Source organism: Tupaia chinensis, unplaced genomic scaffold (genome assembly GCF_000334495.1).
Source record: "Tupaia chinensis unplaced genomic scaffold, TupChi_1.0 Scaffold000511_1, whole genome shotgun sequence".
Classification (NCBI taxonomy): Eukaryota; Metazoa; Chordata; class Mammalia; order Scandentia; family Tupaiidae; genus Tupaia; species Tupaia belangeri.
Genome location: NW_006160024.1, coordinates 410182 through 422152, shown reverse-complemented (window position 1 = coordinate 422152; position 11971 = coordinate 410182). Strand labels below are relative to the sequence as shown.

Sequence of the window (11971 nt, the reverse complement as noted above, 5' to 3'; positions counted from 1 at the left end):
AAATTGCCCTTACCGGTAATACCACTGTCACTCTTAAGTTTTTGAATACAGTGCTCACACACGCACACAAAAAAGCCTTGCTTAACGTGGAGTCATTTCTTTATGCCAACCAACTAACAGTCTTTGAAGTTCTCACTCCTTTGTTTTATGATGTAGGTAACTTACCCAGAGTGTGATTAAAAAGCATTTAAAACGATTAGGTCGTATGTGGCTGGGAGTAAAATGATTTTTATCAGCTCTTTGGGATCAGAAGACAGATTGTTAAATCTATTTGCTTTAAAACTTTTACTTTAACCTTCAATCTAGCTAGCAAACTGTTTTCTTTTGGAAGCTCCTCTCCTCCCCATTTTTAAAGGGAAATCAGGCATTTCTGATCTTGTTTTGACTTTCTAAAGATTCATTTGTTTTAATGAACTGGGTATTCTGGTGTTAATTTGCTGCATTTAGGTCATTTTACTAGAGAAATGTGCTTAGTGTTAAGATGAGAGAAGCTTACCTTGGGCCAGCCTATTACAAATATGTTGGGGGAAAGGGTTTGACACATTTATCCCTTTGCTATGAGACACAAGAAAGATTCAAAGCTTAGAAGTCATGGGAACCAGCAATTAGCGTAATGGCTATGTTGCTGGATTCCCATGTAGTCCACCGCGGTTCGCGTCCTGGACCCGGTGACTTAGAACTCACGCCGGGTTCGTGTGTGTGCGTGCCCAAGATCCCGAGAGGAGAATGGAGGAGAAGGGATTGCGGCGTGACCATCCCCCCTGGGGGGTGATTTCTCACTTTCTGTCTCTCTGTCTGTCTGGCGAGCGCACGCGCCCTATAGCTAAAACCTCTCAAAAAAAAAAAAAAAAGCTTAGAAGTCATTATCTTTTTTGTTTTAAAAATAAATAATACACTTACATGTTTAAAAGATTTAGAAAAGTATTCACTGAGAACTCCTATACTTGTGTACTCACCCACACTGTCATATGTAACCATATTTCCAAGTTTATTTTGCAAAGTTTTTTGTGTTTGTTTTTAAGATATTTTTGCTACAAGGCATGTGCCCTCATGGGCACACAAAATGAGATAGACAGAAATTGAGAAATAACCCCCCAACGGGGATGCCACACCACAATCCTTTCTCCATTCTCTGGAGATCTTGGACATACACGCACATGCACTCGGTGTGATTTTAAGCCACTGGGTCTGGGACTCCAACCGTGGTCAACTACATGAAAATCTAGCAATGTAACCATTATACCATCTGCTAGTCCCTGCAAGTGTTTTTAAATATATTGAGACCAGTAGTTGGCATAATGACTATGTTGCTGGACTCCCATGTAGTCAACCTGGGTTGAGTCCCAGACCCAGTAGCTTAAACTCACCCAGGCACATGTGCATGTGTGCCCAAGATCCCGAGAGGAGAATGGAGGAGAAGGGATTGCGGCGTGGCCGTCGCCCCCGGTGGGTGATTTCTCGCTTTCTGTCTCTCTGTCTCTCTCTGTCTTTCTGGCAAGTGCACGTGCCCTATAGCAAAAACCTCTTAAAAAATATATAGATAGATAGATAGATATAGATATAAGATATCTATTTAAGATATTCATCTTATAGCTTATATATATCTATTATATATAAGATATATATTTAAATAAATAAATAATATATAATATATATATATTTAAGGTCTATCCATCTATATATTAATAAATAAATAAATACATGCATGCTGGGGACAAGCAGATGGCATAGCGGTTACGTCACTGGACTCCCACATGGCCAACCGTGTTTTGAGTCCTGGACCCAGGGGCTTCAAATTCATGCTGGGCACGTGCGTTGTCTGTGTGTGTGTGTGTGTGCCCAAGATCAGTGCCTAAGATCCCGGGAGGAGAATGGAGGAGAAGAGATTGCCAAAAGGCAATATTTCTCACCTTTCCCTTTCACTGTCTTATCTGTCTCTCCAGCCAGCACATGCCCTAAGGCAAAAACCTCTCAAAAACAAAAAAAAGTCAAATCTATCTATGATTTTGGAAGCTGCTGCTGATTCCCTTGGCAGGAATTTAGTGTACCCAGACCTGCATGTACAATGTGAGAATTCTTGCTTCTCCTTTGCATTGCTTCACCTGCACACTCGTGTACAATATTTTTATTTTTCAATCTGATGGGATGAATTTTAATCAGTGAGGTGACTTTTTCTTATGAAGGGTTGAATATCTTCTTATGTTTGAGAGACATGTATTTTTCTGTGAATAGCTTTTTTGTCCATTACTCTTTTTTATTTATTTTTATTATTATTTTTTTTTTAGGTTCTTGCCATAGGGCACATGTGCTTGCCTGAGAGAGGCAGAGAGAGAGAAAGTAAGAAATCACCATAGAAGGTGGTAGGGAGGCGGCCATACTCTAGTCCCTTCTCCTTTAAACTCCTTTTGGGATTTTGGGCACACACACACACACACACACACACACACACACACACGTCTTGAGTGATTTTCAAGCCATTAAGTCTGGGACTAGAACCGCAGTCAGCCATATGGGAGTCCAACTCCTTAACCACTACACTACCTTGCTGCCCTGCCCTTTGTTCATGTTTAAAAACTGAGTTGATACTTTTTATCTTTATTCCTGGAAGCACTTTTGATTATTTAGTTGACTTCATCTAACTTTTCTCCTGTGGCTTCTGGATTTGAAGACATTAAGAAACTGACTTCAATTTGTACATTGTGGCGATGGGTAGAAGAAAATATTGCTTTTAATTTTTTTTTCCCCCAAAAAAAATCTTGTAATTTCTCTGATAGAAAACCTAGTTTTCCTGAACTTGACTCTCTCTGGTCCCCAGTATGCAGTCCCATCAGGAGGGCCCGTCAACTGTCTCTCATACACTATTCCACCCTGGTCCAAGTCACCACCCTCTCCCTCTGCAATGCCTTCCTAACTGGTTTCCCACTTTTTTTTTTTTTTTTTTTTTTAAAGAGATTTTTGCTATAGGGCATCTACACTTGCTGGAGAGATAGAAAGTGAGAAATCACCCACTAGGGGGGATGGCCATGCCGCAATCCTTCCTCCTTCATTCTCCTCCCAGAATCTTGGACACGCACGCACACACACCTCGTATGAGTTTAAGTTGCCAGTCCAGGACTCAAACTGCGGTAGACTCCAAGGGAGTCCAGCAATGAAACCATTACGCCATCTGCTGGTCCCAGCTGGTTTCCCACTTCTATTCCTACCCTCTACCCCTTCTTCACAAGGAGGGGCAAAGGAGGCATTTCAAAATGTACATTAGATCTTGTCACATGCCCCACAACCTTTCCCCTCTTTGTACTTAAGTTACACTGGTTTTCTTTTTGTTCCTGGAAGTGTCCAGTGGCTTCCTGAAGTTCTCTCAGCTTTAACCTTCTCCCCCGAGACTCATACATGGTCGTTTGTCATGATCCATGATCAAATTCCCCCTCAGAGAGGCAGGCTGCTCCCGACAACCTTGTCTAGAAATCATTGCTCCTGTGTTATTTTTAAAAATTAATTTATTTAACTTTGTTTATTTATATTTTATTTATTTGACCAGAGAGGGACAGTGTGTGTGTGTGTGTGTGTGAGAGAGAGAGAGAGAAAGAGAGAGAAGCGAGGGAGGGAGGGAGAGAGAGATGGAGAGAGAGAAAGTGAGAAAAGCAAGCCACCAGATCTGGGATTCTGCAGTTAGCCATGTGGGATTGTCCAGCACCTTAACCACCTCGCCACCTGCCAGCCCTGGTCCTGTTGTTTCAACCCAACATTTTAAAAAATGTTTCCTTTATTTGTTTACCCCTCTAGCTTCTGAGCTCCCCTGAAGAACTTGGCTTTACCTGACTTATGTGGTTTTGGTTTTTTTTTGGGGGGGGGGTTTGGGGTTTTTGTTATTAAGCTGTGATGGGGTATGTGGAAGGAGAAGCAGAGCTCTCTGGGAGCTGTAGTGACTGACTTCTGAGCTCTGCCATCATGGCCTTCCTCAAGGAGACTGAGATGCATTGAGGCCCAGACTATAAACTGTATCCGGAAACTCCATTTGTGGCACTCTGGTCTGCCTCTGGGAGGAAAGGGGAGGGACCTGAATCAGGTCCACGCCTGGATCCCACTGGTAGGAGGCTCAGCAAACCGTTGGACGCTAGTCTTCATGGTGGTGATGCTGGGGATCGGTGAGAGGAGGAGGCTCTCAGGGATAGAACTAAGGACTTAACTCCTTTTGGAAAAACAGCCTACTTTCTGACCACTTCTGAATGAATGCTCTCTGACATTTTATATAGCATTTGGAGTAATATTCAAGATTTCTATTTTGAGGTAAAGAAATAATATATATCATCAAATACATGTTTTACTTTTAGGAATTCTTCCTAATATCCCCTGTGTACACTCTTCTCTGTTCTAGAATGTTTGAAGCCCATATGCAGAGCTACAAAGGCAATGACCCACTTGGTGAATGGGAAAGGTTAGCATTTGGTTCATTTTTTTTCCTTTAAACAAACTAACCCTGCCCTATAGGCAATTAACATTATTCATGTTTTTCTAGTTACATGCAGTGGGTAGAAGAGAATTTTCCTGCAAATAAAGAATACTTGACAACTTTATTAGAACATTTAATGAAGGAATTTTTAGATAAGAAGAGATACCACAATGACCCAAGATTCATCAATTACTGTTTAAAATTTGTAAGTGTACATTCAAATGTATGATCAGATCTGTATTTTGTTGTACTTCTGCATGTGTTTCCTACATTTTAAGATCATTTTGGACTCTTTCTCCCTTTTCTATTTCTGATAGAAAGTATGAGAGAGGAGGGTGGTGTAGAGAGAAAGCATCCTCAACATGGCTCGTCATGCCACGACCCCCTGTCCCCAGCCCTCTGGTTCCTTAGGGTCCCGAATGACTGCATACTCACCCAGCATGTTTTTCAAGCTGACCCAGGGTCTGAACTGAGGTTTCCTCATGGCTTCCAGCACTGTAGGGTGTTAGCATTACTGCTGGGTCAATGGCTGGCCTTTCATTTTAAATCCTTGTTTCTATTCATGATGTTTTATGATTTTTTAAAAATGATTTATTTACTTAATTCTATTTGCTAATTTTTAAAATTTGATCAGAGAGAGAGAGAAAGCGAGAAAGCAAGCTGCCAGGTCTGGGACTCAAACCATGATTAGCCATGTAGGAATACAACTCCTTAACCATCATGCCACCAGCCAGCCCCCTCTAGTCATAAATTTTTAAAAGCTACATGGCCAGAAATGTATATTTTAGAACCTTCGGCTTCTGTATTGTGAAGTCAGTGATTATTAAATTTTAAGACCCTCTTGTGTGTAGCAAGTCTGTACATGTTATAACATGAGGGGAACCAACTGATGGTATAATGGCTATGTCGCTGGACTCCCATGTAGTCGACCGTGGTTCGAGACCCGGACACAGTGGCTTAAACTCACACCAGGCGCGTGTGCGTGCGTGCCCAAGATCCCGAGAGGAGAATGGAGGAGAAGAGATTGTGGCGTGGCCATCCCCCCTGGGGCGTGAATTCTCGCTTTCTGTCTCTCTGTCTCTCTGGCGGGCTCCCTATAGCAAAAACCTCTCCAAAAAAAAAAAAAAAGGTTTGTTGCATTGGAAGTGTGTTTGGCGGAAGGAAGATAAGTAGACATTCCCAGTACTAAGAAGGTTCCGAGGGGTCAATTGTGAGTAGTTAAGAACATCTTAGTTCTCAGAAACTAAATTTACTGCTAAAAAGAGAAGGCTGTCTCAAGTAAGCTTGAGTTTGGACTCTTCAATTGAAATAAAAGTTTGGGAGAGAATAAGCTCTAGTTAAAAAGTTATGAACGGAGTGGATACGGTAACGTGCGTTGGTTCTCTCACTGTGTAGTGCCACAGTTAGAGCCACGCTGTGGATCTCAAGAAAGCCGAGATTAAGATGGATAAAAGTAATACTTTATGTAATATAATTTTAAAACCCTACTAACTCTGGAAACTATGGGTGATTTGCAGGATTTCGGGTGTCAAGGAGAGGAATGAGTCTCCCCTTTAGGTGTGCTGGCAGAGAGCCGCACGTGCATTCCCCTACAGGGCCAGACCTAGACTAGCAGTTCCATTGTTCTTAGGGCTTTTGCTTTGGATTCCTGTAGGCTCAGTTCAACAATGACCTCCATCAGTTTTTTGAGTTTCTGTACAACCATGGGATCGGAACTCGGTCATCTCCACTGTACATAGCCTGGGCGGGGCATCTGGAAGCCCAGGGAGAGCTGCAGCATGCCAGTGCCATTTTTCGGAGAGGAATTCAAAACCAGGCTGAACCTAGAGACCTACTGGAACAACAGTACAGGTAGTTTCCAAATGAAATCTTGCATGGTATTTCCTACTTTGAAATGTAACATCAACTCTTAAAAATTATATTGTCGGGGGCCAGCAAGGGGTATAGTGGTTGGGGCACTGGATTCCCATGTGGCCGACCACAGTTCAAGTCCCAGACCCAGTAGCTTGAAACTCATGCTGGGCATATATGCATGCATGCCCAAAATCCCAAGAGAAGGGATTGCAGCGTGCCTGTGCCCCCTGGGGGGTGATTTCTCACTTTTTCTCTGTCTTTCTCTGTCTCTCTGGTGAGCATACATGCCCTATAGCAAAAATCTCTTTGAAAAAAATTATTGTATCTCTTTATACAGAGAACTCTGTCTCACTGTGGAAAACTTGGATAATACATAATAATATAAAGAAAAAGAGAATGCCTAGGATATTACTAACATTTTGGTGCATTTTCTTCCAGTACCTTTTCCAATGCCTCTGTGTATCTTTATGTTTGCATATTTTAACAGTGAATCAGACAGTAAGTCTGGTTAACATAGACTGAGCTTTATACTGCTCTGAAGAAATTAAGAACTTTTAAACTACTTCTAAAGTGGTCACAAGATCTGTTGCAGATCTCTGTATTCTAATTTAACCATTGTCCAATTGGACATTTAAGTTGTTTACAACGTTTTGATTTTCATAAGGAACAACAATATTATGTGTATCTTAAGAACCTTGCTTTTCACAATTTTAACTTTTTTTCTGTGATGTAATACATCTTAGGGAATTTTAAAAATATAGAAAACTAAAGAGGCAAAGGAAATGTTTTGGTCTTTTCATTGACATTTTTTTTCTTTGCGTATTGCGGGAGTGTAGGCATGCCTTATGTCTAAATGCAGCTTTGTATCTAGGTCTTTTTCGTAGATCATAGTAGTATGTTTAATTATATGTCCTATTTTTATCTAGTTACGATAAATTCTCAGAATTGAAACTGTTGAGTCAAAGGCTATATGAAGATGTTTTTTTAAATAAATTCTTATTTTATTATTATTTTAGACATTCAATCACTATACATCATTTAGCTTGCAAACAAAATTTACCCAGCATGACAAGTTTATGGCAAGACTAGTGGTTCAGTGCCATAGCATTTAATATACTCACTTTTTCTTTAACTTTGCTGAAGTGCTCATTCTTTTTTCTTTCTTTTTTTTTTTTTAAATAAAGGTTTTGCCATAGGGCATGTGCATTCACTGGAGTGAGAAATCACCCCCACGGTGGAATGGCCACAGTCCCTTCTCCATTCTCCTGGGATTTGGGGCACACATGCATACCCAACATGGGTTTCAAGGTCCAGGTCCGGGACTCGAAGTACAGCTAGCCATGTGGGAGTCCAACGCCTTAACTGTTACACCACTTGCTGGCCCCAAGTGCTCGTGCTTTTTAAAAACTTAATTATGTGTATTTTCAAATGTACATGAAGAAAAAAATTAGTGTAATGAACCTCCATTTATCTATCTTCTTTTAATAATTAACATTGATCTTGTTGGGTTTTTTTTCCTCTAAGCTGAAGATTTTTAAAGCAGATCTAAGACAGCAGGATGTTTCACCTCGAAGTCTAGCATAGAAAAGTGTATTTCTTACAGAACATTTTTCCATAAATGCATCTAAGAATATCAACCGTAATTCTTTGGGATTATATAATTTTCAGTCTTTCTCAAAATCATGTAAAAAGAAAACTTTTTTTAATGATCTATTCTTATTATTCTTTAGACAGGATCTCTGCTGTAGTGATCCTCCTGCCTCAGCCTCTGGAGTTGCTGGAATTATAAGAACACATAATTGTAAGAACACACTGGCCTTTATGGCAGATCGGGAACTGAACCCAGCCTCCCATGTGGTCCCAGTCTGTAGAGCACAGCATATTTAGTGCAGCCACTGTGGCTGAGCTCTGTTTTTTGTTGTTGTTGGTTTTAAGTGATTTTTGCTATACTGCGTATGTACTCGCCCCCGCTGGAGAAACAGAGAGAAAGAGACACAGAAAGTAAGAAATCACCCCCTGGGGGGATGGCCACGCCACAATCCCTTCTCCTCCATTCTCCTCTCAGGATTTTTGGCACGCACACACACAAGCCTGGCATGCATTTAAAGCCACCAGGTCCAGGACTCAAAATGCAGGGGGCCATGTGGGAGTCCAGTGAGTAACCCTTACACTTCTACTGGTCCTGAGCTCTGTTTTATTTTTTGAACCATTGGTTTATCCATATTAAGAGCCAGACCAGGTTTAGCATTTGGTTACATATCTGTTAGTCTCTTTAGATACACATTTTGCTCACATTTACCAAAAATAATCAGGCTTGACAGTTGCATTTTACTCAACAGGTAGAGTGTATGTGTAAAGGTGCTATGAAATGACACTTTGGGGAAGTTCTCACAGAGCAAGAACAATAGGGGACCAGCAATTAGCATAACAGCTATGTCACTGGACTCCCATATAGTTGACCACGGTTTGCATCCCGGACCCAGTGGCTTAAAACTCACGCCGGGCGCGTTTGCATGCGTGCCCAAGATCCCGAGAGGAGAATGGAGGAGAAGGGATTGCGGTGTGACCATCCCCCCTGGGGGGTGATTTCTCGCTTTCTGTCTCTCTGTCTTTCTGGCGAGCACACGCGCTCTATAGCAAGAACCTCTCCAAAAAAAAAAAAAAAATCAGAGCAAGAACAATAATATGTCTGCCATTTGAAGCACTGATCTCAGTTTTGTACTTTCACTTCTTTTTTCCAATTATTATATTCATTATGTTACAAATGTAAAAAATACCTGAAGTAGGAATTCAAATATTCTGTTATAGCATTTGCAGACTTGATATACAAAGGAAGAAGCCACATTTGTTCTGTGCATTTGAGAAATGCTGACATAAACTAGGCAAGAGGAGGAATTTTTTCTAAGTATATTGGGTATGAAGATATTTCCAGAATTTTATTTTTAACTTTGCAGCAACTCTGCAATTTAACTTAGTATTTTCTCTTGACCTCAGAATTGACAAGATATAATGAGCTGTCTGTTTTAATTTCCTCTTTCATGCGTGTATGTATTAAATTGTTACATTTATAATCTCTATCGATGCTTTTCCTACTGTTATTTAGGTTATTTCAGACACGTCTCACTGAAACCCATGAGCCAGTTCAAGGTAAAACAGTGCTTTCTAAAATATCTAAATTGTTGATAGTTTAGTCTCTGGTTTGCAATGCTTGCTTTTACTTTTTAAACAACAAACAGAAAGAGATGTATCATTTTTTATTTTTAAAGACTTATTTTGTTTAACTTTATCCATTTATTTATTTTAATTTGACTAGAGTGGCGAGGGAGGAGAGAGAAAGAGAAAGTGAGAAAGCAAGCCACCAGGTTCAGGTCTCGAACCTCAGTCGGCTGTGGGAGATCAGCGCCCTTAACCACGACTCCACCTCTGGCCCCGCATCTGATGTTTAATGAAGATCCAGTTGTGCCATTCTCAAGTAACAGATAAAACACTCTGATAATAATGCCCACCAAATAGCCCTTGAGAATGAATATCATATTTCAGCAATAAGCATTGATTATCCTATTTAAAATAACTGCTTAGATTTTAAATATTTTTATTGTACTTTGTTGAGCATTTTGAATTGATCAAAAAATGGTTCCTATGATATCTCTTATGTGAAAATATTTTAGTTAGATTTTCTGAGGCAGTATGAATGAGTATTTCTTAGGCTGCATACTGAGTGTATTATGAGGAATCGTTTTACTTTACATTTTATTTCTCCTTGTTTCATCCTGTGTTCCCTCATAGCTAGAGCATCAGAACCTCTGCATAATGCTCAGATTGTAAACCAAATGACAACATCAAAATCAGATCCAGGAAATGACCCAGCGTGCATTTCCAAGAACCAGGTAACCATGGCACTTGTAGGTTGTGTGGAAACTGGGAAGGGTATTAGTTGGCTAATCTGGCTGCCTTATGCATCCACTTGACTCTTTTTTTTAAATCAATCTAATTTGTTTTACCCTGTTCTCATGACTCTAACCTCTAGGTCAGTTGCTCTTATAGCAACTTGTTGAGCCTGTTGTATTCTACCACTGCTTGCTTCTAAGGTACCTTGTTATCTGACCTAGGGCCCCCACTGTCAGCCTCCTCTCTTCCCTTCCTCCCCAGTAGCTTCTCTCCTGTCAGTATCCTCTCCTCTGTTCTGTCTGCCCAGGAAATCCCTACCTTGGAGAACAGCTGCCTAAAGGCTCCTGAGCCCTGCTCAGCAAACTCAGAGTCTGAAAAGTTGGTGCCTATAATCTCAACCAAGGCTCTAATTCTCCCAGGCAACTGGGACATGTTCTCAGCGTGCCAGTTCTTCTTCATGTTTTCTCTCTCTCTTCTGTTTCCCAGTTCACTCTTTAATGCCAGGTTATAGTGCCCTTGAACTCTCTGTCCTCAAACTTGGGACATTGCATCCTCTAGTCTTAGTCTCAGGAGCTGGCAAAAGCACTCTTTTAAGGAGATAGCAGGGCCATCAATTGCCATAAGCCAGTTTTCTGCCCTCACCCAGCAGCTATAATTGTATCCTTCTCTGCCATCCCAGTGAGAAAAGGAAGCCTTCCACTTGGGTGTGTCTTTCATCCTCATTGAGATTTTTGCCCCATCGAGATCTCTTTGGCCCCGGTGGTATATCGACATGTAAAGTGCTCAAGGCCCTCCTTCCCGCAACCTCCTTTCCCGACATAGTACATCCGCTCCTGCAAAGTTCACCCACAGCTTTCCTGAAGCTAAATCCAATGGAAGCACCTTCGTTCTTAGTGTACATGTACAAATGTATTAATGTAATACATTCCTGAAAGTAAAATTGAAATTTCTAACTTTCGTAAGATAATACACTCTGCCCGATTTACATCCTACATACGCTTGCCGTACTAATTACTTCCTATTGCCCCAACCATCTTAAGTTTTTATATAGCAGAGATGGGTCTTGATTATACTCATTCTCCTCTCCTAGCTCAGGGCATGACATGTATGAGGTGTTTGGTCAAGTATTTACTTGGTGGATAAGTGCTAGTCCTGGGAATTCCTGAGGGTAAAGTAGTACCTGAAGAAAATCTTATTTTAAAAAAAAAAAAATGTAGCTGTTTGGGATTTGTAGATCCCATAACATTTAGGCACTGTAGCCCAGAACCTAGAGTATGGATTAAAGGAGAATTAGGGTCCTTCTCTTCTACGGAGTAGAAAATAAAAAAATCACTTTCTTACTGGGTTAAGTTGCAGTAATGGTAAGACTAATGGTGCAAACTAACGCTTCAGATATTAGCCATAATTTAAAAGAACATGTATATTACATGAGATTGAGAGGCCCCTTCCCTCAAGTGTTTCCTATTGTTCTGTGAAGTAATTTGAGTGAAGTTATTTTTCAGATCAGTGAATGCTCATGTTTCTTTTCTGTCTTTTAGGGTTCAGAGCTTTGTGGAGCGATGTCTTCAGCTTGTGATAAAGAGTCAAATAAGCAAGTACAATCAGTGCATTCATCTATTACATTTTCTTCAACGGCGACTTTGGTAGTGTTATAAATGTCTTTTTCCCCCATCATAGGGAACAGAGGGCTATCATGATCTCTAAATCAGAATATTCTGCACACTCATCTTTGGCGGGCAAAGCTGATGTTCAGCCGGTTGTTATGTATTGCCAAGAGCA

At 40.7% G+C, this 11971-nt stretch overlaps 1 protein-coding gene across 3 annotated transcripts in view; it reads left to right on the top strand.

Moving 5' to 3' along the window:
• Positions 1-11971, top strand: part of BUB1 (BUB1 mitotic checkpoint serine/threonine kinase) — a 55590-nt gene that overhangs the window by 2486 nt on the left and 41133 nt on the right. For all 3 annotated transcript variants that reach the window (XM_014590957.2, XM_014590958.2, XM_014590956.2), the window contains exons 2-8: positions 4376-4435; positions 4517-4655; positions 6105-6301; positions 9408-9451; positions 10091-10191; positions 11731-11783; positions 11870-11955. In XM_014590957.2, coding sequence (XP_014446443.1) covers positions 4376-4435; positions 4517-4655; positions 6105-6301; positions 9408-9451; positions 10091-10191; positions 11731-11783; positions 11870-11955 — 680 coding nt within the window. The remainder of the gene's footprint in view (positions 1-4375; positions 4436-4516; positions 4656-6104; positions 6302-9407; positions 9452-10090; positions 10192-11730; positions 11784-11869; positions 11956-11971) is intronic.